Here is a 25,765-nt window from a genome sequence, read left to right on the forward strand (position 1 = left end):
TTGGCTATTGAAGAGACCTCAGGTGCATCCAGCTGTAGTTGCTCTGATGTGGTAGAGCTATCCAGAGAAGGTAAACAAAGAGGAGACACAGAGTGTGGGCCTCGTTCAAAGGACTAAAAATGGAACTAACTGTGCCGGAGACTATCTAACCTACTCCATTATCTATCTCATTAAAGATTTCTTTCAACCCATGGATATTATTGTCAATGTAATTGCCTTTTGATAGACAGGCATGTTCCAGAAATTATTGTTGAAGAAATAATTATCCACCAAACATATCCGTGCTTGCAATAATAATTTATTTTACCTTACAATATAGATACTGCTGGCCTTCTGTACATGGGTTACCAAGAAGCTAGTAGAAGTTGGGGAAATGAAGGGTAACCCTCATTTTGCTCACTATGCACAGACCACGTAAGAGTGCAGATGACGGAGCCCAAAGGACCCACTGATTGAGAGAAGAGGAAATTTATGGAACATATTGCTAAGAGCAAAGGACAGTAGTGACATGCAGGAAGGAGGAACAGGAAGCTAGCTGGCAGAAGAGGTTGGGAGGCAACTCAAGGTGGAACAGTTTAAAGGCCTGGGGTGTTTGCTGTTTCATTTGGGCACTCCTAAGGCGAGTGGTTGGCATGTTAGGCAAAGAATGTGTGGTAGAACAAAGGCTAGAGGTAATCAAGGGCAGAGCTGGGGTTCTTTTTTCCTCTCTAATGAGAAGGTTATTTTAGGTTTTGTTTTTGAGAAAGATTTTTGTCGTGCTATGTAGCCCAGGCTGGCCTGGAGTTAGCAATCCTACTTAGACATGCTAAATGCTGGGATGACAGGCATGCACCACCATCCCCAGTTAAGGCCAGAGTTTTTGTTTGTTTTTGGAGACAGAGTTTCTCTATGTAGCCCTGGCTGTCCTGGAACTCGCTCTGTAGACCAGGCTAGCCTCCAACTCAGATATCCACTTGCCTCTACCTCCCAAGTGCTGGGATTCAAGATGTATGCCACCACTGCACAGCTAAGGCTGGAGTTCTTAAGGTCTTGTCAGTGAGACATCTATTTTGAGCTTATCCTGAAAACACTGGAGAACAATGATAAGTTGTAATTTTTTAATTAAATAATTCATAGCAAGTTGGGAGTGTTGGCTTATACCTGTAAGCCTTAGGAGTTTAAAAAAAATGCAGTTACTGTTAAGGTTACACTGCAATCCTTTTTTAAAAAATTGTATAAGATTTATTTTTAATTATGTGTGTGTGTGTGTGTGTGTGTGTGTGTGTGTGTGTGTGTGTGTGTGTACATGAGTGCAGATGTCCAAGTCCAGAAGAAGACATTGGATGTTTTGGTGCTGGAGTCACAGACATTTGTAAACTGCCTGATGTGGGTGCTGAGAATCAAACTCAGGTTCTCTGCAAAAGCAGCAAATGCTCTTAAGCTGAGCCACCTTTCCCCTTTCATGAGAAATCTAATACACCATTTGCAAGGGCAGTAAGGTGGCTGGAGCTGTATGTGTCGATATGAACACCTGGAGAGAGCTTACAGTTTTCAAGAGGATTCATGAACCAACATTTGTTGGGATATGGTCTTGAACCCACCTTACTGTAATTGTGTTTATTACCTGTACATGTGAATATTTCTCCACGAGCCATAAGTTCACTTTGTACTGGACCTGGTAATAAAGGACTTAAGCAATGGTTCTAAATGAAGAGGGCAAGAACACAAAGCATTAGAGGACATATGGAGGAGCAGAGCCCTCCAAGGTGGCTGAATGAGACACCAAAGAATGAGTGAGTGCTCTCCATGGGGTCCAGGATGTGCTGTGTGCAGACACTCTGCACAGAATGGTTAGGATAGTTAACGCCTTCACTCTGCTCAGTGCGAATGAGGTTGGGGACAGAATATCCAGGTTGCTACAAAAGGGCTAGAAACTGATGGTGGTAGCCCCATTTGAGAAGGCTCCTGGGAGGGACTGCAGGGCAGATACAGAAAGTGGTAGTACCAAGTGCCTTGCAGCCAAACATGACTGTGCATGCCTGTAATCCTGGCACTGAGGAGGCTGAGGCAGGAGGATCAGCAGTGTGGACTACACAGCAAGGCCCTGTGTCAAACAACCAGCAAAATGTCTAAAACCAACCAGATTTGGGCTTTCTGATTCTGATGTTACAGGAGCCATGCATTGTGAGAGCTGAGGGGTCTTGAAACAATCTAAGCCTCCTGTTATGTTTACACTAATGGAGAAACTGAGTCCCCAAAGGAAAAGCATTGAGCTTTGTTGATGATTGGATACTTCTGTACCACTGGGGAAAACTGGCTCATTCTCCAAATATAATTTATTTATTGAAACAGCCTTGATCTTCCTATCTCTCTGCCCTTGCCTCTATTTCCTGAGTGCTGGGGAAGCAGGCCTGCACTACCATATCCACTAAAAGAGCACTTTCAAATTCGCTGATATCTGGGGTAGGAGAGATGGCTCACACTGGCTGTTCTTCCAGGGGACCAGGGTTCAATGCCCAGCACCCACATGGTGACTCACAACTGTTTTTAAGTCCAGCTCCAAGGTGTCTGATGCCCTCTTCTGGCCTCTGCATGTACATGGGGCACAGACATACAATGCAGGCAAAACACCCCAAAACATAAAAGTTAAAATATTTTTAATCAAACCCACCAATAGCTAAATGTTTTAGTCAGGACCCTGGCACTAAAATAATTTACACACAGTAATAGTAATATTTTATTACAGTAACAATTTATTAACAAAAGAAATGGATCTCAAACACAGAGGACCTTACAAAATAAGCAGCTCAAACACATTCTTCCAGAAGAAAATGATTAACGACCCCTCCCCTCAACAGGAAATACCTTATTTTGTTCTGAAGGATGGCTGAGCAATGATTTATGAGGAACAGCATCAAGGCACTTACTTGAATTAAAAAAGCCTACTATAAAATATGCCCCTAATGGCAAAGGATGGTGACAGCTAAACATTTTTTGGTAAAGACTGGGAGTTCAAGTTCATTTATCTGTCTCCATATTGTCTGCACATGTATGCAATGCTACAAAGTGAGGGAGCAGGCTGTGTAGGTATAGTCACACTCCTAAGACACAGAAGCCATGGCGACATCGGGACTCAGATCCCAGTTTCTCAAATGATTTGCACTGAGAAAGAAAGAAAGCTGTTTGATTCCGTGTTTCCTCCTAGGGATAAGGCACAGAGTGCAGGATCACCCTCAAAATACGTTTATTCAAGTTTCAAACGAAAACCCTTTGTAACCCAGCGGCTACGACAGACTTACAGTATCTCCAATAAAAGCTTTGATGCCCTCACTGCTCAGTCTGCAGCCTTCAATACATTCTTATTTTAAACTAAGCCAGAAGGTACAAAATACATACTAAAAAAACCTACTAGTATAATGTTTCTTTGACTTTCTAATTGTATTTAACAGGTTTATTTTTAAATTTCAGTTGCAAAATACTTTTAGTAAAAAAATAGTTCTTACCATGATAAAAATTACCTTATTAAAAATGCCCCCTTCTACATCAAAGCCTCCATTTCTAAGTTACTATTTAAAAAAAACTTATTTTTACTTTTAACTCCAAGTAACTCAGTTGTATTTTACTGTATGATAAAGTCTATAAGAAAGCCAGCTGGTGTACTGTTTTATCCTGTTTCATTATATTTTTCATGCTTAAACTTAGCACCCAAACTTATTATCATCCATGATTATCTAAAAAATTTTATGCAAAAAAGGGTTAGATAAATGAGTCTCCAATACTTAGCTAGTTTTCCTTTCTCTTCTTTTGGCAAGGTCTCACCAACTATCTCAGGCTGGCCTCAAAGACTCAATCCTCCTGCCTCAGCCTTCAAGTGCCTTGCAGGTTACCATGCCCACAGAGTCTAACAGCTTTGTAAGTAGCATTTCATTCTTTCTGCAATTTCATTTAAAGTCCAACTTCAAGTTAAAGTATCACTAGAATTAAGAAAAGATTCAAAGAGGGGAAGGACACACGGAACCAAGAGTGGGCAAACGTGTAAAGCTTGTCACCTGGAGAAGTCCACTTTTCTCCAGACTGTTTCCTGAACACACTGGGGTGGGGAGCGGGGGCACCGCCTCCACTCCAGCCGCAGCAGAATTTCCGCTCAAGCACTCTCCACAAAGCATTCTCTAAGTCCCCCCGGGATGCCTGCCTTCCAGATATTTGGGGATCTCTGAAGAAGCGTTTACTTCCTGCAGAGAGCCTTCAGCTAATCTCTGTCAGTACTCACAAGAAAAGCTTCAGTAAGGATGGATATTAACAGGAGCCACAGAGTCCATCAGTGTAAATGAAGAGACTCAACATTAGTCCCCAAACCTACTGCATTCCTCTTTGTACTTGCAGACTGCAGTTAACCCTGGCAATGTGTTCTTCAATGTCAAACTGCCAGGAACAGCCCTGTAAGAGGATTGCTGTTTGCGCTAGAATGTAGGTAGGAGCTTAGTCTGACGAACTCATCTCGCATCTCTGTGTAGTCTCCAAGTTCACCATTTGCTAGGCTGGAGACTTTTATATAAATTATATCTGTTCCATTGACCCAGCTTAAAATTAACTAGGCTCCTGCCAGCCTTACCCTAGCTGAGACACAGCACTACAGCTATTCAGCTCACAGGGAAGACAGTACTCCTGAGTAGGCCCACCCACACTCTGCTTACAACCTCAGAAAATGCTTCTTAGCTCTTTGGGGCTTTGGTGAGTCTGTGCCTCTCCCCTTCTAGAAACAGAACCTCTTTCTAACTTTGCTCTTTGAGGTGTGCTTCTGAATCGTGATCTTACTGTGAGGTTTCCCAGGACATGGACCCTGTCCAGCCAGGTCTCTTTATTTCTGGTCAGATACAGTTTTCAACGCTCTATCCTTTCACGCCCCTGAACTGTGTTCTTTGTGTAGCAGGTCTGCGTGTGCACTAGCATACCCCATCCCTATGCACCTGTCGCTCCAGCACTTGGAGGTGGAGGCCAAAAGCTCACAGGCACCCTCAGCTACTTGGCATGTTTGAGGTCAGCCTGTGCTACAGAAGGCCTTGTCATAACACACACACACACACACACACACACACACACACACACACACACACACAGTATTTCAATGAAATGATAGCCATTTAACAACATTCAGGGTTTTACATCTTTGTAAACAGAAAATATTTTACACACTAATGTTCTGAGTGAACAAGATAACTTTTATGAATATGTTTAAAGATTCAAAAAGCAAATGAAAATAGTTCTTATTGTTGCTGCTGGTGGTGGTAAATTAGGTTTTGGTTCTATATTTGATTCCTCCGATTATCAGCAATCAAATCAATTTTAATGTTTGATGTTAGGAAGATCTCAACCCAAAGAAGACGGCTGCAATAGATTCTGGTGCAATCATGTTTAACAAATGGCTATTAAAAGCAGAATCCGCTGGGTAGTGGTGGCGCATGCCTTTAATCCCAGCACTCGGGAGGCAGAGCCAGGCAGATCTCTGTGAATTCAAGGCCAGCCTGGGCTACAGAGTGAGCTCCAGGAAAGGCACAAAGCTACACAGAGAAACCCTGTCTCAAACCCCTTCTCCCCCCCCCCAAAAAAAAAAGCAGAATCCTGTTGGCTTTTGTGGGACAAACACAAACCTTAACATAACTCAAGAATTTGCTAATACATGTATAAAGCTCCAGAACCTATTAAAGCTGCACTATAAACTTGCATGTCAAGCAAAGGGCAGGTACTTTCCAAACACTGAACTAAAATTCTTCCATACTGGTGTTGAACAGATTATAGAGTTATCTTAAACATGTGCTTTAAAAAAATGTGTGTGTGTGTGTGTGTGTGTCCCACGGGGGTAAAGAGAGGGTTAGATCCCCTGGAGCTTGAGTTACAGGTGACTGTGAGCTGCCTAATGTGGGGTTCTGGGAATTGAACTTGGGTCCTCTGCAAGAGTAGCAAGTACTTTTAACTACTGAGCATCTCTCCAGCTGCCACTAACATGTACCTACTTGTCTCTCACTGAGTATTAAACATCTGTAACAGTCTTAATTCCAACCTGGCTTGAGGACAGGACAAGTGGAATTTAAAAAAAAATGACCAGGATACTGTGATCTTACAATTATTCATAAAGCTAGAAAGTCAAATAAAAGAACAAGCAAGCAGCAGTTAACATTTCTGAAATTCTCGGGCAGAGTTCACGAGGGATATCAAACTCATAGCAGTGTGGTCTTTATCAACATAACCACCCAGAAGACAGAAAACCAAATTTTCTACTCTGAAACTTCTACTGGGATCACAGAAGGGCATTTCTTACATAAGCAAATGGGACTGCAGCACCAATAGAAAAACAACAGGGGCGGGTTTTGGAGTGCGTGTGTGTGTGTGTGTGTGTGTGAGTGTGTGTGTGTGTGTGTGTGTGTGTGTGTGTGTGTGTGTGTGTGTGTGTGATGTTTACAAGCATTCTACCTCAGTAGGTTTGCTACATAGAGTTTGCTTCCCATAACTATTTGAAATTGTTTTGCATCTGTGAGTTCGAGGCCAACCTGGTCTACAGAGTGAGTTCCAGGGCAGCCGGGACTATACAGAGAAACCCTGTCTTGAAAAACAAAACAAACAACAACAACAACAACAAAAAGAACAGGCTAAAAGTGATTTTGTACTTTGGCAATCGTTACTTTAAGGACTTGGGTAAGGCTTTCAATCTCTCGCAGGTTAGTGCTCTATGCCTCACTTGGGTAAACTTCTTTTCTCACCTGTCAAAGGGCTTTTCTGAAGAAACTACTCAGTTCATAACCTAGAGCCAGCTACCAAGAATGACACACCAGTAAAACTAGGGTTCTGTGAAAGTTCCAAGTCCTCTTGCATACAAGTTAAAACTGGTTACTGACATCAGTATTTATCGTATACCAACAGGGCAGTAAACATCAACACTGTTTTCACAACACCTGCAAGGTAATTATGGACATAATTAGGACGCCCTCTTTCACTTCTATAGTCTTCTACAAGCAGCCGCTTCTATTTAATTAAGACTACTAATGCCCAGCGGATCCTTGCTAAAATGCCAGTGCTGGGCTGGTGGTGGTGGTGGCATTTCTTAAGAGGAACTGTCATTCATTCTTTTTTTTTTTTTTAATCTCTCCTTGAATATGCACCACAAGCCCATTTACAGTGCTACAAGAAGCTGCTGAGCCAATAAATATTCTGCTTTGTCTGACGAGACTGATTCAGAAAACCAACTGAAGGCAGATTCCAGGAGAAAGCAGCAGGCGAGTCAAAGGGAAGACAGAGCTCACCACAGCCAGTCTCAGAAACAAAGAGAGAGATGAAGAACAAAGACTCTCATGTCTTCCTGATTCCGAACTCTTTCCTTCCTTACCTGCTTATTCTAAATAAAAAAGGGATGACTAAAACATCAGATGTTTACAACAGGGGTTCTGTACAGTGTCAGGCTGGCTGTCAGGGCCAGATGCTCTTAGGAGACTACGCCACAGCTCCTGTGTGAAGGAGAGGAAAAACGGTATTTCCAACTACCAGCCAGAGATCTTACTGCTGTCTGGGAGCAAAACACAAACAGAGAACCGCCAGAGAGAACAGAACTCATCTAGTTAGGCCCTCATGCTTCACCAGCTCCGGCCCAGCAATGCTGCCCTTCTTCCCCTCTCCGCAGAGCCATGCAAAGGCTCCAGTGTGTGTACAGCAAACCCCAACTTCACCTCTCTGTCGCCTGGAGGACAGAGTTCTGATATACAGCCCCTAAAGTAAAGCAATCAAGTTTGGGGGCTGCTTTACAGTCCATTCCGTTTATATTGTACCCCAAGAGTGCTTATCTGCATGAAAGTCTGAAGCCACAGCATTTTCTTCTTTTTGATTCCACCCAACTATAAGCTCTAGTGCACGTGAGAATATCAAAAGGCTTTTCGCTTCAAAGGAGAACTATTCCAAGAGTGAACCACTTTCTCCTTTCACAGTAGAAAACGTTGCATGGTGAAATGGCAAGACACTCTTCTTATTTACTTTCTCAGTCACCAGAAAGACTCAGACCATTGAGAACACACACTCCTTTCTGCTTCTGAGAGGCCACTGCAAAAGCCACCGCTTCAGACAAACTATAGAAGAGAAGATTTTCTTCTTCCTTTCTGCAATATTCTCCTCTGGTCAAGGAATCCCTCACAGAAGGATTGCATTGAGCCAGTAAAACCTGGATACCAATGGCTTCATAATCCCTGCGAACTTCTTTCAGTGTGTGGATCCCTGCTGTATCTAAGAACTGTATTGCACTGCAGTCAATCACGATAGTATGCAGCTCCAAGGGTTCATGGGAAAGCTGCACTGAAACCTCATCTTGGATCCCAGTGAAAATCACTGTTTCCTCCCTGAGTTTCCTCTTTGCTGCCTTCTTCCAAGCTGCCTTTACCAAGACTGGGTTTAGAGTTTTCTTGTACAGAGCTGATTTAAAGCATTCTTTGTTTATGTAGTAGAGAGGGGCTATGAAGCGGAAAACCTTGATGCCTGGCTTAGTCTGAAGGTTCTTGTAGGCAGAAATGGATTCAAAGGTTTCAGACTCTTCTTCCAAACCAAGCAGTGAAACCTTTGGCTTCTGAGTACGGAGGATTACACAAAACATAGAAAAACAAACCCCAACAAGCAGGCCTATTTCAGTGCTTAGCAGAGCAGAGGCCAGCATAGTAACGAACCAGATGACTGTGTCCATTCTGTTAACCCTCCACATCTTCGGCAGGTCTCTAAATTTAAGAAGGGCACCCCGGAGGTTTACAATAGTGATCACGCCAAGGACACACTTTTGAAGGGAGTAGAATAAAGGAGCTATTACCAGAAGGACCAACAAAAGAACGAGGGCCGTCACGATAGCCGACAGCTGGGATTGGCAGCCTGTTGATTCTTTAACCAGTGTCTTCGCAAGAGCTGCACTGGTGGTTATGCAGTGGAAGAAGGAGGGTATGATGTTGCAAAAGCCAATGGCATACATCTCTTGATTTGCTTTGACCGTGTAGCCGTGTTTCTTGGCAAACATCTCAGAAAGTGACACGGTGATAGCAAAGCCAATGATAGAAATAGCTATGGCATCGACAGCCACATTAGGAATCAGGCTCCAGTCTGGGGCTTTGGGCGGCATAAACCCAGTGGGAATTTGTCCAGCAATACTGGAATTGTAGTTCTCGTTTAGTTTTCCAAAATGAGAAGCTAATGTGGCCGCCACCACAACAATGAGTTCGGTTGGAATTGGTGCCTTGAGCTTGGACTTGAAGCGCTCGTTAAGTTCTTTGGTTGGCAGAAGGACCAGGAGACACAACAGGCTGGTGATGAGATCACAGATATTGGTCTTGTGGATATTTCTGAAGATATGGATCCAGGTAGTGATGACTGAGCCGACACCGTTGCTCCGAGGAAGGCTCAGCCCGAGGAGGTACTTGGCCTGAGATGTGAGGATGGTGACCGAGGCACCGGTGACAAACCCACTCAGCAAGGCGTCTGAGAGGTAGACAGAGATGAAGCCCACTTGGAAGAAGCCCATGGCTACCTGGAAGGGAGCGCAGGCAAGTGTTAAACAGATGGGTGCCAGCTCCTCAGGCCATGCCACCCTGGCCTGCCTTGCACGGTGATAGACTATCAGTACCGAGAGTGTCAGAGCTAAAAGAAACGCAATGACACGTGACTTTTCATGTCACAAGGCAAAGCTTGCCTAAAGTCACACTCACTAGCCCGCCTATAATGAGGACTTGGAGGTTCCACCTTATACGATAATTTGAAACTGGGGCATAGTTCAGATTGCTTTCAAAGAGGATTTTCAAGGCTCCATACACATGTATACAGACTCAAATTGGAGAAATGCTTCTTCTACTTAAGAAAACATTTTCTCCAAATTAAAAATTATTACTGTAAAATGGAAGGTTACTAAATTTTATTTTTGGAGGTAAGGTCTCATGGTCCCAGGATAGTCTTGAACTTTGATGACCCCAAACTCCTGGTCATCCTGCCTCTATCTCCCAAATTACAGGCATGTACCACTATACAACTGAAAGTAAAATTTTAGCTGGTAGAAAAATTAGGTTCACATCAGAACTGAATCACACACTGTACTGCCTCTGAGTTAGCAATACTACTACCATATCCTTTTCTGTCCGAGTCCGCAGAATTCTATTACCCCTTCCTCACCTTGGTGAGATATACTAAGAAAGCCAACATGGACTCAAGGCAACACAACCCATCACCCCTTTCTGTCTCCCCACCTCATCCAAGTACCAAATAAAGCCAACTATTCTTCCTCTTTATTTCCTGGCTCCAAATGCCTACAAGAGAGTACAGGTTTAATGTTGGTATTGATTTCTGGATGCTAAAAGGCAGGGGCATAATCATAACAGCAGATTAGCAGGTTCCTTAGGAGACTCAAGAATTTTGAATTTGTAATCATTTATCTTGGCAGGTAAAAGATGGTCTTCAAGTTTTTCTCTCCCTCTTCATCAATCCAAGAGAACTACTAAATTTAGCAGAAGTCTCTCACTAGACTAGCTATTCCTAAGGAAGGTGGGATCTATCTGGCAGTAATTTGAACAATTCTGGCATCCCTTTTCCCACCCCCACCACTCCCCCATCGATCACCCTCGTGTTAATAATCAGCCACACGTGATCTTAAGTAAACCCAGTGTTTTCTACATAGAAAGTTAAGAATTATACTAGTTGGTCTGAGGACTGACCCTTTCTGGTCTAATTTTTTTTTTTTAACTATCTGATTGTTGGTCACTGCTTATGAGGCAGCCTAGAACAGGCAGGAAAGCCAGCCCTATTTTACCAGTGGAATGTGGAGTTTGGCTTTGGGTCCTACCATTCACAGCTTCAGCACCCAGTAAATGGTAGCTTTATTATAACCCCTAACAGCCCCCACAGTAGAGATTTTGAATATAGTGATTACTTTTGCCAGAAATAACCAGTTGTTAAGTCTCTCCCTCCCTTTTTGTCTTTCCTGGTGTCTCAGGGTCTCACCATGTAGTCCTGGAATTTGCTATGAAACCAGGCTGGCCTCAAATTCAGAGATCCTCCTGCCCCCGCCCCCTGCCCCCTAAGTGCTGGGCTACCACACCCGGTCTAACTGTTCACCATTCCTTACCTGATAAACTCCAGCCATGAAGGTCACAGTGCTGCCAATTTTAATTGCATAATAACTTTTGTTACAAAGTTCATCTAATGTATGGTTTACTAACAGGGATCCATTTGAAACCACTGCTAACGAAGAAGATGTAGCAGCCACGTCAGGGCAGGCTTTATGTAGTTCTCGGTCAACTACTTCACCGATCATAAGGCACAGTATTCCAAAAATGCCCACCGAGATGTGGCGAGAGGTACCAAACAGGCAATAAATGATGCTGGCAAAAAACGATGTATACAGACCATAGATTGGCTGCTGGCCAGCCAACAGCGAGTAAGCAATGGACTGGGGCACCAAGAGTATGCCCACAATCAGGCCAGACATCACATCACCCAAAATGTTCTTCTTCAGATCGTATTTTGGGAGCCACCGCAGGACAGGAAAGAAATCAAAAACCATACTTCTGACTTTGGCTGGGCTGCACTGGCAACTCTTCTGCAGCTTTCTGATGACGGCTCTTTGGATGTCAGTATCTGGTTTCTCCTGAGGTTCCAGGTGGATCCTACGATAAGGTCTGCATTGATCGTTGGTCTCCAACTGCTTGAAGTCAGTGCTTGCTCCCCTTTCAGCATCCAGGGGGACTTCAGCTGGAAGGCTGAAGGCTTCTTCAGGGAAGTCCGGCGGTGGAAGGTCATGCTGCTCTTTGTTTTCCGAAGACATTTCTGGAGATAGATAGTTTACTTCCTACCCCAGAGAAAATATATATGTTAGCTTATAAACTAGTTCTCAGTGCTCACATACATTAGCAGTCCTGCTTATCATTCGTGGGGTTAAAGAATTCCATTTGGGGTAGGCTTTTTCTTTTGAGGCAAGGATTCACTATATAGCGCTGGCTGACCTGGAACTTGTTATGCAGACCAAGCTAGCTTAAAGTTCACAGAGATCCACCGCCTCTGCCTCCTTCATACAGGAATTAAAAGCACGGGCTACCTACCATGCCCAGTCTGGGGATAGAAATCTCAAATATCTACTCCTTTATTGAGCCTCATCGGTCCTGGTCTGGGAGAGGTCAGGGAGAAAGGCCAGAAGAAGACTACGTACAGCAAGTCACTGGGTTGGTACAGAACTTCTCAAGAACACTAAAGACTCTCCTTTGTATCTCCCTGGATCCTCTGAAGATTTTCCTCAAAAAATATATCAGAGCAGCCTTTCTCCTTTCCATATGCTACCAATGGTCTTCACAGGCCGAGCAGAGAAGTAATGTTGCCCAGAACTTCCACTTGGAAGATACACAAGTGACCCTGCATCTCTGGGCCCTAAACTCCAGATCTAGTGCCAAAGGATCTATCACTAGGAACTAGAAGAAAACCAAACAAAAGAAAAAGATAAAAACAACAAAAAAGAAAAGACAACAAAAGGTTTACAACAACAGGAAAAGAACCAGGCTCCTAAAGGAGCAGAGTAAACTGTCAGTGAATTAGTTCCTCATAAACTCTGAGTTTTGCCTAGTGTGGGAGTTTGAATGTAATTGGCCCCCGTAGTCTTGTAGAGGGTAGCACTGTTAGGAGGTGTGGCTTTGTTGGAGTGGACTATAGCCTTGTTGGAGGAAGTGTGTCACTGTGGGGCTGGGCTTTGAGGATACAACCCAGTGTCTCAGTTGACTTCCTATTGCCTTCTGATCAAGATTTAACCAGTACCATGTCTGCCTACTCTGCCATGCTCCCTGCCTTGATGATAATGGACTGAACCTCTGAAACTATAAGTGAGTCACCCCAATTAAATGTTTTCCTTGTAAGAGTTGTCATGGTCATGGTGTCTCTTCATAGCAATAAAAACCCTAACTAAGACAGAAGTTGGTACCAGGGACTGGGGTATTGTTGTGATAGGCCTGACCATGTTTTTTGTTTGGAGGAATTTGGACTTTGGTACTTTGGGTTAGGAAAACAGTGAATGCTTTAAGCACTGCTTAATGGGCCATACTAGTAGGAGCATGGAAGACAGTGGTGCTGAGAATGATTTGATGAACTGTGGGAATCAAGAGGTTTCAGAGGAGAAGAATGTTAGTATGTGGCCTAGAGACTGGTCTTGTGACAAGTGGCTACCTTTGGCCCTTGTCCAAAGAGTCTGTCTGAGGCTAAAGTGAAAAGTTTTGGATTAATACCATTGGCAGAGGAAATCTCAAAACAGCCTAGTATAGACTCTGTTGTGTGGTTATTAGTGTTAACTCGAATGAAGATTTATAATGAAAAAAGAGCAAGCTGAAAAAGGAAAAATACAAAATGTAAAATTTGAGGAGAAAAAAAGCACCAGGAAGTGGAATGGAGCCATTTCCTGTATTCTAGGAGATAAACAGATTAAGAAATGGAATAAAGGGAGTGGTGACCTCAGGGCAAGATCCCACCCAACTAAGTTTCCAACTTGTGAAAAGGAATTAAAAAAAGCTTAGAGCCAGGTGTGGTGGTACACACCTTTAATTCCAGCACTTGGAAGGCAGAGGCTGGTGGATCTCTGAGTTTGAGACCAGCCTGGTCTACAGAGCAAGTTCCAGAACAGCCAACCTTAGGCAGGGAAGGAAACCATCAAAAACAGAAAGCTGGTGAAGAGATAATTAAACAAGGAGGCCTTGTTCCAGCCCCAGCAAGCAGCAGAACTTGGCAGCTTCGGCCATGTGGTTCTGGCTTTAGAGTTAAGGATAGAAGAAACGGGCTATGGAATTTGCCTCCATGCCTAAGGAAAACTGCTAAGGCCAAGCATGTGTCAGGGGCGTCCCTGAATGGAGGCCTGGTAGAGAGGCCATTGCTTGAAACTGTGAAGTTGAAGCCTGGATTGCCTTGGAGAACCCAAGATGTCAGAGATGCCAGAATAGTGGAATACCTGCTGAAGAGAGCTGCTAACAGGGAATGGAACCAGCCCAAGCTGAATGGAGTTGGAGATCCAAAGAACATTTTGACATTAGACATAAAGATGTAGAGTTTGGAGTTTGCCCAGATGGTTTTTGGTCTTGTTTTGGTCCAGCATTTCCTCACTATGCTCCCTTCCCTACATTTTGGAATAGTAATGTATATCCTGTGTCATTATATGTTGGAAGTATGTGATGCTTTTTGATTTTGATTTTACAGGGGATTACAGTTAAGAGATTGAAACAATCTCAAAAGAGACTTTGAACTTTTGAACATTGTTGAGACTGTTATAGACTATGGGGAATTTTGAAGTTGGACTAAATACATTTTGCATTATGATATTGTTACAAGCTTATGGGGGCTAGGGAGTGGAATGTGGTAGTTTGAATATAATTGGCCCCCATAATATCATAGGGAGTGGCACTATCAGATATGGCTTTGCTGGAGTGGGTATGGCCTTGTTGGAGGAAGTGTGGGGGCAGGCTTTGAGGTTTCCTATGCTCAGGATACTGCCCAGTGTCTCAGTTGACTTCCTGTTGTCTTCTGATCAAGATTTAACCAGCACCACATCTGCCTGCACTCTGCCATGCTCCCTGCCATGATGATAATGGACTGAACCTCTGAAACTGTAAGTGAGCCACCCCAATGAAATATTGTCCAAGAGTTGCTGTGGTCATGGTGTCTCTTCAAAGCAATAAAAACCCTAAGACACCTAGCACAGCCATCTCTCTGTCAAGACCGTAATCATTTTGTAAAATCCAGCTGAAATGCTACCATCACTAACAGCACCAGCCAATCCCCTTAGCTCAAATGGATCAGTTCTCCCTCGGTGTCCTGTGGCATTCTGTACCTCTTAATCAAGCAGGAGCCTCTGCAGCTCCTGCAGGAAAGGGCACGACCTTCTGTCCATCAATGTGGTCACTACCAAGTGTAACAGAGATGTTCAAATCAATCAAAGAACAAACACATAGTGACTATGCCCAAATAAAGGCAAAGTAGATGGAGGACTGGAAGTTTTGAGTTGACAGGGGGAGAAAAAAAAAAAAGGACCTTTATTAGGTTCTAAAGACCTATCATTACGAAGGTGTTACAATCTAAGAGCCCATATCCTATTCAAGAACACATAAAAATTACCCATGTTTCTTTAACTTAGGTTGAGCAAGAAAAAAGCAATAATTATTTTGATGGTCTTTAGGAAATCCAGAAGGGGAAGAGACCAGATCCAGAAGACTACTGACCCTGAGCAAGTCCAACAGTTAGTGGGCTGGTCCTCAATGCAGCACCCCGCCTTCTCACTTCCTGTTTTCCTGAGCCTGTTTGATTTTCTGTCTGGGGCAGTCTTTGGTCAAGAGGCTCTTCTAACCTAAGATAAGAAAAAGAAATGTTAAAACACTACTACTTCTACTAATAACCAGACCCAAATTTCACCTCTATGGCTGCTATAGAGAAGAAGGAAAATAAAAACAAATTCAAAACATGTCTAAGAAACATAAACTAAGAATCAAATAGTGCTAAAAATGAGAAAACCAATAGAAACAAATGTTGAATATAACAGAGTATCCAAGAGTGACATATCAAACTATTTAAACACAGAATTAAAATCCCCAAAGAGGAAGATAGAGAATGGGCAGAGTTTAATGGCCAAGAATTGTTAAACATTCAAGAAACACTGAAGAAGAGGTCTGAGAATCTGGAGAATAATCAGAAGGACAGACAGAAAAGCAAAACCCAGCACTTAACTATCACTGTTGCTCCGGGGACACTTCTGAAGACAGATACATGCCACTCATACAGTGACCGATCCCATGAGTACACACGCTCAGTCTCGAGAAGCATCTTCTTAAAACTCACCCTTTACATGGTCACTTGTTTCCCTCTCAAATACAACCGTTTTTTTACTTTTCCCCCTCAGAGTACAAAACCATGAAGTTCTGAGCTCTCCCATCGCACACTTGAGACATAATGCAGTTCAGGCATTACAGCAGTGTGCACACACGGATAATCAAATCCTGGATGATTCAGTAGCACACAAAGAGCCGGGACATAGGAAGAATGGAAGTGATGTCATTCTGTTAGACCTAAGACTCCTTTACATCTCCATGTTGATATGTTTATAAAAATAGTCCTGTATAAGCAAGTCTGCTGTTACTATTTCAAGTCAGGTTTAAAACCTCAAATCAGCCACCCAGACAAAACAGATAATCGGAAAGATTATCTTGTTAACCTCAAAAACTAGGTCGATTTTATGATGACTCAGAACACTGGAATTTGACAGCAAATGCTAGGTGCTTACTTAGAACTCTTTGGTGAGGCATATTTGGTAGAATTCAGGCATGGCCACAAGCCTCTGTCCTCCAAACACATTGCGAATTGCTGTATGAGGTGTGCTGACTGGTACATCAACCACCACACAATTCTTTACACACTTCAGCCTGCCCTCATTTTGTTGTTGATGTTGTTGTTAAATCTCTTTGCAAATGATGCCCAGTCTCTGAACACAGCAAGACTTGCAGAGAAGACAATATTCTTGGAGAATAGATGCCTAATGTCAATAGAGCAATTCTAAATTTCTTCATCCATGGCTTATGAGATATGTGGTATAAAGTCTGGATTAGCAAACTGTGGATGAGAAGATTTCAGGTCCCCAGAACGTCTCATAACCAATGTTGACGGAAAATTCTCTGAGATAACTGGGACTCCAGTATTCTGTATAATCTACTCTGACACATCTGTGTCACCGTTGTCAGGTTACTGAATCTGGGCAGACTTGACTAGTGCTCCTTTACATGGATTATTCTGGAAAGATTCCCATTTCTTAGTCTTTCAGCAGTTGCTGAATAAAACACATAGTATATAACTAGTATAATGATACACACCTATAACCCCCGTACTTGGGGGATCAACAGTTCAAGGTTATCCTCAGCCTATACAGCAAGTTTGAGGCCAGCATGATCTACATGAGACCCTGTCTCAAAACAAACCTAATTTTATATACATAAAATTATATATATGTATATAAAATTACATATGTAAAACACAGACACACACACACACACACACACACACACACACACACACACACACACACACACACCTCATTATTTCAATCGCCCAGTCCCTTCATCAAGTCCCCATATTCATCTAGTCCATGGCAGACTGGCTACTTTGTTTCACATATAGGTACACTGTATAAGAAATTTAGGTCTCAACGGAGCCTCTCATCTCCTCCTTTGAGTTCAATCCCTTCTGCTAACGCCTTACTAGCAGTAGGGGATGGGGTGACAAACTGTGGTTCTGTATTTCCTAGTTTTGTGCCATGTAGTGCCACAGGCTGCCACACAAGCAGGCTGCCATTCTCCCCATCATCTGCTGCCATCGCCACCACCTGCTCTGTGCTGGCTGGGGACAGGCATGGCCGTAGAAGACGGGAGAAATCCGTAGCCCGGCCACCCTCGGTCCCAAGCATGGGGCGTTGGGGCGCCCAAGCAGTGGCGAGAAAGCAGGAGGCTGGGTCAGCAGCTACCTCTTCCTCAACCCGAAGGCAGGCAGGTTCTCTGAGCACAAAGCATCCGCCAGACTGAAACCCTGCTCGACATACCAAAGAAATCAAGTTCGGGAAATGGAACAAGTTAGTTAAAAACAAACAAGCACTTAAGGGGCAGAGACAGGTGGATCCCTGTAAGTTCCAGGACAGCCAGAGAAACCCTGTCACAGGAAAAAAAAAAATAGCACAAAGAATGGGAAGGGAGTTAGAACCTTAAGGTCTTACCTTAGACGTGAAGCAGTGCATTGTTTGAAGAGAGGAGCCTTGACTACAGAGATTATATTATAAGCACAAGGGTAACCACTAAAATTTTAAGGCAAAAATACTAAATCATTAGCTGAGATAAAATTTAAAAAATCATAAAATTATATGTATATTTTTTGTTTGTTTGTTTGCTTGTTTTTCGAGACAGGGTTTTTTTTTCTCTGTGTTGCCCTGACTGTCTTAGAACTCACCCTGTAGACCAGGCTGACCTCGAACTCACAGAGATCCACCTGCCTCTGCCTCCTGGATGTTGAGATTAAAAGCGTGCACCACCTCATCCATCAGGAATCGTAATATTCTTAACCTAAGAGAAAGCAGGAAAAAAGAAAACTCTCAAAACTTTGAAACTGAAAAAGAGCTTTCAAGATGCAGTATTTAATTAAACATAAAACCACACTAAATATAAACATCTAAATATATATAGACTTATAAAATATAAAATCCAAACCCTTCCTGCCAACCTTTGAACATCATTGTTCATGAAAGAACAGCCATGGTGGAGACAACTGAACCATCCATCAATGCATGTACAGGTCAACAAAATGTGGTCCAGCCTTGTAGTGGATTATTATTCAGCTACTAACAATGCTTAAAGGTTTAGTATTTTCATTTCAACATGGATGAAGAATTTTTAAAGATATTTTAAAAGACAGGTGTGGGTGTGTGTGGGAGTGTGTGCCCTTGAGGACAGATGCCCCTAAGACTAAATCTATGACCCAGCTATGCCACTCCTTGGCAGACGCTTGAAGGACTCAACCCCCTATGACACAGATGCTTACTTGGAGGACCTGAGCAGGATCTAGCCTGGACAAGACTATTGGCTGCTTCCCTCCCTCGGCCTCCTGCACAGCACCTTCTGGTATTATGAAAGCTGGTCCTCAGGGAGCATTTATTTTTCCAGTTATGTTCATTCCTGCTCTATTCACAATAGCTAGGGGATGGAAATAACTTCATTGTCCTTCAACATTTGAATGGATGATGAAAATGTGGTACATATACACAATGGAATACTATTCAGCTGTAAAGAAAAATGAAATTATGACATTTTCAGGTAAATGGATGGAATCAGGAAGTATTACATTGAGGTAGGTAACCCAGGCCCACATGTTTTCCCTCATCTGTGGTTTCTAAGCCCAGATCTTCAGATGTGAGTATATATAACCTGGAGTAACCATGGAAACCTGAGAAGTCAAAAGAGATTCTAGGGGGAGGAGGTGGAGCCTCAGAAAGGGGAACAGGAGGACACAGGTTTTGAGTTGTTGGTCAGGGAGTCAAGACTCACCCAAGACAATAGAGGCTACTGCTGTGGCCCTTGCTTGCCTCCCAGGAATTGGGGGTTTAGTCACTATTGCTGCAGACACTGTGCACTTCAGACACAGGACCCAGAGGATCGGAGCTTGATCTGACCCGAAAGCCTCCCCCGAGGACTAGCTCCCATGGAACCATGCAAGCTTCCAAAAGAAGGAAAACACCAACAGTCCTACCCAGCTGTGATGCCTGTGAACCACAACAGTGATCAGCATAGCAAGATATCCCTAGGGCTGCAATAATGGCACTCCTATCCTGACGGTAACCAACAGCCATCTGATTGGAGGAATGTATGCCTGATACTGGAAACCTAGCCGACTAGTTAGGGCTAGTGAAGTCATGAATCTCAGAGGAGGGCCTACCATGGCCGTTTACTAATCAGCATAATTACTAACTTCACTCTAAATACGCATCCCTCTGTCCACAGGTAACTGTAGCCGTCACCCCTCATCAAAGAAGCTTCTCCTGCAGCAGATGGGTGCAATTACAGAAAACAACAGGTCAAAATTCAGAGAACAACTGATCAGGGAGTGTCCAGCCCCAATGTGCACACCTACAACCCAGCTTCCACACCTGAGGCTTGGGGAACACTGTGGAAGAAGGGGCAGAAAGCCTGGAAGAGCCAGAGGGCAGGAAAACTACCATGAGACTGTCTCAGAGAAACGATGGGGAAGCTTCACCCATGATACCTCGACAATATGGCTGCCTAAACAAGACCCGAACGAGGCCGACACTGTAGACATGTCAATGTGGAAGGAGGCAATCCCACTGGGACCTACCCCAGACAAAGAACTATAGACAACCAAGTAAGTAACTCTAAGTAAGAGTGGGTGAATTAGTCTTCCCCAGGGATGAGCTTCCAATACCAAATGGTCAGCTCTGAAATCATATACATACAAGTGACACTGAACAAACTCAGGACATTGTATTTATATGTTCATGCACTTATGGATCTATGTAACAATAACAGTTAAAAAGAAGGCAAATATTTGAGAGGAAGTGGGGGGGCATCGGGAGGTTTGAAGGGAGGAAATCAAAGGGAAGAAATGATATAGTTATATTTTAATTAGGAAATAAATTTATAGCCATGTGTATGTGTGCATATATATGTGCATGCTATAGTGTACATGCCTTTTTAATTAAAAATTATTGTATGTGTACATGTGTGGTCCTGTGTGCAGGATTATGAGTGTGAGGACTGGGGACAACTTTGTGGAATCAGTTCTCGCTTCTACCTTTACATGAGTTCTGGGGATTGAAGTCAGTAATGCAGCAACTGCCTTTGCCCACTAACCCATCCTGATGGCCCTCCACTTTATTTTCTGAAACAGGGTCTCTCACTGAACCCAGAGCTCACAGTGTTAGCTAGGCTGGCGGGCCAGTGGGCTCCTGAGATCCCACTGTTTCTGCCTCCCAAGACACTCAAGCAGTGGTCATGGCCAGCTGTTACGTGGGTGCTGGGGACTCGAACTCAGGTCCCCCTGCTTGATAGCTAGCACTCTTACCCACGGAGCCATCTCCCCAGCACTCCATTTATGCTTTCTATTATAAGCACACACCATTACAATTCTTTCATGTTCTACCAGGAGCAACAGTATAAAATGTATCTCTGTTATATAATCTGGTTACGATAACAGCGTCCCAGATGAGTTCAATCAACCATGCTCTGGCTTCTTCCACAGTTTTTTGTTTATTTTCTTCTAGCTGGAATGCCCTTCCCCAATTATATTCACAACTTGTTCTTTTTTATTTCTCTCAAAGTCACCTTACCGATCAGTTTCTTACTAAACACAGTATGTAAAATAGCACCCCTGCCATCTCCAGATCTACCTCTCTGGAGCCATCGCCTTCTCTTTGGCTTGACGTTCCCCCCCCATAGCCTTTTTTGCCACCTCATATTATACATTCACTCAAAAATGCATTCTAATGATGTGTATATGTACACACATGCATGCGTGCTTGTAACTGTGTGTGCCCTTGGAGTCCAGAAGAGAGTATCAGATCCTTATCAGTTACAGGTGGTTGTTAGGCATCCCCATCGCAGGTCCTGGGAACCTAACTCAGGTCCCCTGCAGGAGCAATACATTCTTAAGCACTGAGGCATCTTTCCAGCCCCTACGCTTATTTTAAACCGCAACCTCAAATTGCTTGCCTAACACCTATGAAGTGCTTCACAAGTATTTGTAAAATGGATGAACGACAGTTTAAGAGCTTTGCCGGAAGAAAAAGGAAATATTTCCTTTATTCTCATCTAACTCACTAAGTGTGTGCGTCTCTTTGCACGAGAAACTATAACCAAGACTGCATCAAAATCCTAGAGTTTGCTTAGCATCAACCTGGGTGTTTGCTTACTCGAAGTTTGTCCTATCTACTTTTCCAAACTTACCCTAGAATACAATGTGGAGATGTCCAAAGCCCTGAATATGTTCTTCTCTAGCTTTTCCCTAGGAGGCAGCACATCACAGTACTCTACAGTGATTTTCAGCTTAGAGGCTGATAAAAATGCAGATTCCTGGGCCCGCCCCTGCAAACCATAGGAAACAGAAGCCTCTGTATTCCAGGTGATGCGGAGCTAATGAGCTGGGACCAGAGCTGGCAAAGAAATAGGAGAGATCAGATATCCACTTGGATCCCGGCTACTGTTCAACAGCTTTATGGTGCTGGATGAAAACTACCTGGCATCAATTTTTGTCTTGTAAAATGGAAATTACCAGTATCTCACACAAGTGAAGATCTCAGAATAGTCCGGTACATGAGACAGAAGTATTTAAGCAATACCTAATAGCTATTAGCCTCTGTCTCCGGCAATCCTTAACATTTTTAAGTGACCCTCCATTTTTATGACTGATCTAATTTTCAAAAACAAGAATTTCTTCTATATCCAACACAGTCTATCCCATAAAGAATCGTGAGGTTAGAGCGATGAGCATAGCCCAGAAGCACACTTGGGGATGGCCTCAGGTTCAATCCCCAGCAACCCTACAAACAAAAAGAGCCGCGGGGCAGAGGAAAAATTGCACTAGTATAGTGCCAGAAAGAGAACTTCGACTCTGAATGCTTCTCAATCACTGGTCAACGCCAATCTGCGAGAGAAAAGGACGCAGCCTGACACTGCATTGGGGGAGAGGTGGGGTTCAATTACTAGCTCTGCCAGGGACTTGCTCTGTCAATTTAGGTGACTTCTTAGTTGTGCCCATTCACCGTAACCACTGGAAGAATCCCAACTCTAGCGAGGGTAAAAGGATTCCTGTACTGAGTTTTGTACCTAACCAGGAGTGGAAGGTGGAGATGGCTCCTCCGTCCAGCCCACTTTGCAGGTCGGCTGGGTACGAGGAGGGCAGCACCCGTCCCGTCCAGCCGGCGGCAGACGCCCTGCAGACCGCGGCGCTCCCCTCCCGCCCCCGGTCCTCACCTTAAGGCTCCGGGCCGCCATCCACGGGCTCCCGCGGCGCGTCCTCCCCTAACACTGGGCTGCGGGGACGACACCGCACGGGCACAGGCAGCCGGGCTGCGTGCGAGCCTCTCTTTAACCCCCGGGCCACCGTCCCCGCCCACGGCCCGGCCCCGAGGAGGCGGCCCGCCGCCGTCACCGGCGGAAAGGTGCGGAAGGAGCCCAGCCAGAGCCGCGCCGTGGCGCTCACGTGGGTCCGGCGGCGCGACCGCCGGCCAATCACCGGGACGGACCCGCGACCGCGCCGTCCCCCCCGGGCGCTCGCTTTCTCGTGATTGGCTGTTCTGGACCGCCTGCCACGTGTCCAAGGTCTGTGAGTCATCTGTGGATCCCGCCGTCTACTGCACGGGTTCCAGCCGGGCTCCAGCCAGCAGGCTGCAGAAGATCCCGGGGCTCGCGGGGGCTCGCGGGGGCGCGCGCGCCCAGCTCGCCCGTGAAGTCTTCGAATGGCCCCAGGACTCTTTCTCCACCCGAGAGCCCATAACCAGAGGGTGCTTTTAAAGGTGTAAATGGAAATGCAAAGATAGATAGGAAATTTCACCCCAACTCTGGTTTGATTACCTCCCTGGCTTTTCGTGATCGTTAGGGAAGAAAATCAAACGCCCTCTGTGCTGGGACCACCACAACTGTTCATTTCTGCTACACGGAGGAGAGATCCGTGTCTCTGCGTCCCAAGTTCTGGGATTAAAGGTGTGCACCCACACCCGGCCCAACACATTATTTTATTGTCCTCAGAGCTTGAGGAAATATTGTATTATGATTTTTCCCTTTTAAAATATTTAATGCTTCAAAAGTTTTTCTTTATTACATTTATTTGTGGGGGTGAGGTAGAGGGTACGTGTGTGGAGGTCTAATTGGGTCTCTCCTCCCTTCTACCAGGTGGCCATGTGGATCCTGGAATCAAACTCAGATGGTCAGGCTTGACAGCAAACACTTTTGCCTACTGAACCATCTTAAAGCCTGGTCTTTGGGGGTTTCTTTGGTTTTGTTTTGAAACAAGGTCTCTGCAGCTCAAACTGTTCTTGAATTCATAGTAATCCTGCTTCAGCTTTCCAAGTGCTGTGATTAAAGGCGTGAACCACCACACCTGGCTGTGTGATTCTCTTTGTATAGCGAGAAAATATGACTCAAACATTGGGTGAGTTGCTGCAGTACCACAGGTAATAAGTGACAGAACTTTTTTACCCCGACACATCTGAGTGCAAAGTCTCCTTCCTTCCTCCCTTTTCTTTTCTCTTCTCTTCTCTTCTCTTCTCTTCTCTTCTCTTCTCTTCTCTTCTCTTCTCTTCTCTCCTCTCCTCTCCTCTCCTCTCCTCTCCTCTCCTCTCCTCTCCTCTCCTCTCCTCTCCTCTCCTCCTCCTCCTCCTCCTCCTCCTCCTCCTCCTCCTCCTCTTCTTCTTCTTCTTTTTCCTCTCTCTCTCTTTTGGATTTCCAAGACAGAGTTTCTTTGTGTAGCCCTGGCTGCCCTGGAACTCACTCTCTAGACCAGGCTGACCTCGAACTCACAGAGATCTGCCTGCCTCTGCCTCCCGAGTGCTGAGATTAAAGGTGTGTGTCACCACCCCCTGGCAAAGCCCTCTTTCTTAAACCACATTAGTGAATAAGAACCTCCACCTCCTCTCATCCCTGAACAATTGTCTTTTTTTTCTGTCTGTATCAGTCTTTGTTACAGATGAAGAAATTGAGAGTCACGATATTCATCAAAGTATTGTTGTCATGATGATGCTACCAACAAGTAGTGGCGGAACAGAGATGAATTTTGAAGTGGAAGCTGTCAGATGCCCAAACCTAAGGACTCTCAGCTATGTCCAGTGCCAGGGAAGGTGCCAGAAAGAAGCCCTAGGGCAGCCACTGTGGCTTTCCCTCCCATTACAGCATTCACAGCTGCTCTTTCCTGTTGCATCTCCCCACTCACAATGTCCCACGGAACTGGACTTTGGTCTGAATGCCCATCTTCCCCTCACTGGTGCTCCAGTGATTCTGAGCAATCGAAGGGTTGGGAGAAGATAACCCGTTTCCTGGCTGCTGCTAAAGCTGCCTGATAATCAGCTTTAACAGTGGGTCAGCATCCTGGCCACTCCGCACCTAGATCTCTTTAACCTGCCTAAGCCTGAGCGTTTTCCCTTCTGGAGGTCTTCAGTTCATGGGAGTTGGAGCAGAAGCCACAAGTATTAGCCATCATTCTGGCCTACACTGCGGTAGAATATTGCTTTAAGATGTGTTGCATTTGTTTATGCATCTCTTATGCAGGTGGCTGTTGGTGCCCCAGGGAGGGGGAGGCTAAGGCTCCTGAGCTCCAGCTGAGAGAAGACTCAGTGCATTTGGGGACCATGCCATCTCGAATGAGAAGTGTGTGTATGGTAACAAAGTGGAGTAATAGCCAGAAGGCTCTTATGGGGTTGGGCAAGCAGACTTTCACATGATCAGAAGTTGGGCCATCGGTTATAACAATTGGGATTGAATGTCTTTCCAGCACTGTGGGGTGGGCCCTCGGAACATGTAAACTTTGACTTGGAGAAAGAAGAGAAATGTGATTCTCATACCCGGTGTGAAGGATCATACTCACAAGCCACAGTATCCAGATGGCTTTCAAGAACACAGGCTAAGACTGTAGAAAATGGACACTCAAATTGAAATGTGACCTTGGCATTAAAATATTGACTTTTGCATTATTTATTTAAACTCTGGTGGTTAGCCAAGACAATGTGTTAAAGGATTAGAAATGGACTTGTTCTCTTTCTGGTCAAGAGTTTGATCAAGAAAATAAGAAAGTGATCAAACAAATATACAGACATTTAACGATACAAGTATTCATTAAAAACAAGGGCTGGGGAGGTGGCTCAGTGGTAAAGAGTACCGGCTGCTCTTTTATAGGACCTGGATTCGGCTCCCAGCACCCACATGATGGCTTGTAACCATCTGTAACTCCAGGTCTAGGGGACTTGATGCTCTCTTCTGACCTCCAAGGGCACCAGTCACGCACATGGTGCACACACACTCAGGCAAAACACTCATACACATAAAAAAATCTATAAAAATCAACAAAAATAGGGTATGGTGGCACATTCCTGTAATCCCAGCACTTGAATGGTAGTAGAGACAGGAGGATAGTGAACTTGAGGTCAGCCTAAACTACACAGTAAAACCCTATGTAAGATAAATGTTGGGAGGCCTTGATGGTCAGAGGTGGCAGTCTATCATGGCCTGGCAGCTCT

At 44.4% G+C, this 25,765-nt stretch overlaps 1 protein-coding gene across 2 annotated transcripts; it reads right to left on the reverse strand.

Moving 5' to 3' along the window:
* Nucleotides 1-280: 280 nt before the first annotated feature.
* Slc26a2 (solute carrier family 26 member 2) lies at nt 281-22,642 on the reverse strand. Of its 2 annotated transcripts, XM_052742265.1 has the most exons (6): nt 22,512-22,596; nt 21,486-21,691; nt 17,983-18,095; nt 15,222-15,346; nt 11,105-11,827; nt 281-9,520 (listed from the first exon to the last, which is right to left on the reverse strand). In XM_052742265.1, exons 5-6 carry the CDS (start codon nt 11,801-11,803, stop codon nt 8,000-8,002), a joined length of 2,220 nt encoding a protein of 739 aa, XP_052598225.1. In that variant the 5' UTR covers nt 11,804-11,827; nt 15,222-15,346; nt 17,983-18,095; nt 21,486-21,691; nt 22,512-22,596; the 3' UTR covers nt 281-7,999. The 2 variants fall into 2 exon arrangements, with proteins under 2 accessions (XP_052598225.1, XP_052598224.1); XM_052742264.1 differs by lacking the exon at nt 21,486-21,691 and having other exon boundaries at nt 22,512-22,642.
* Between the last annotated feature and the right edge of the window lie 3,123 nt (nt 22,643-25,765).

This window comes from Peromyscus californicus, unplaced genomic scaffold (genome assembly GCF_007827085.1).
Source record: "Peromyscus californicus insignis strain IS unplaced genomic scaffold, ASM782708v3 Scaffold_17__1_contigs__length_78620276, whole genome shotgun sequence".
NCBI classification, from domain to species: domain Eukaryota; kingdom Metazoa; phylum Chordata; class Mammalia; order Rodentia; family Cricetidae; genus Peromyscus; species Peromyscus californicus.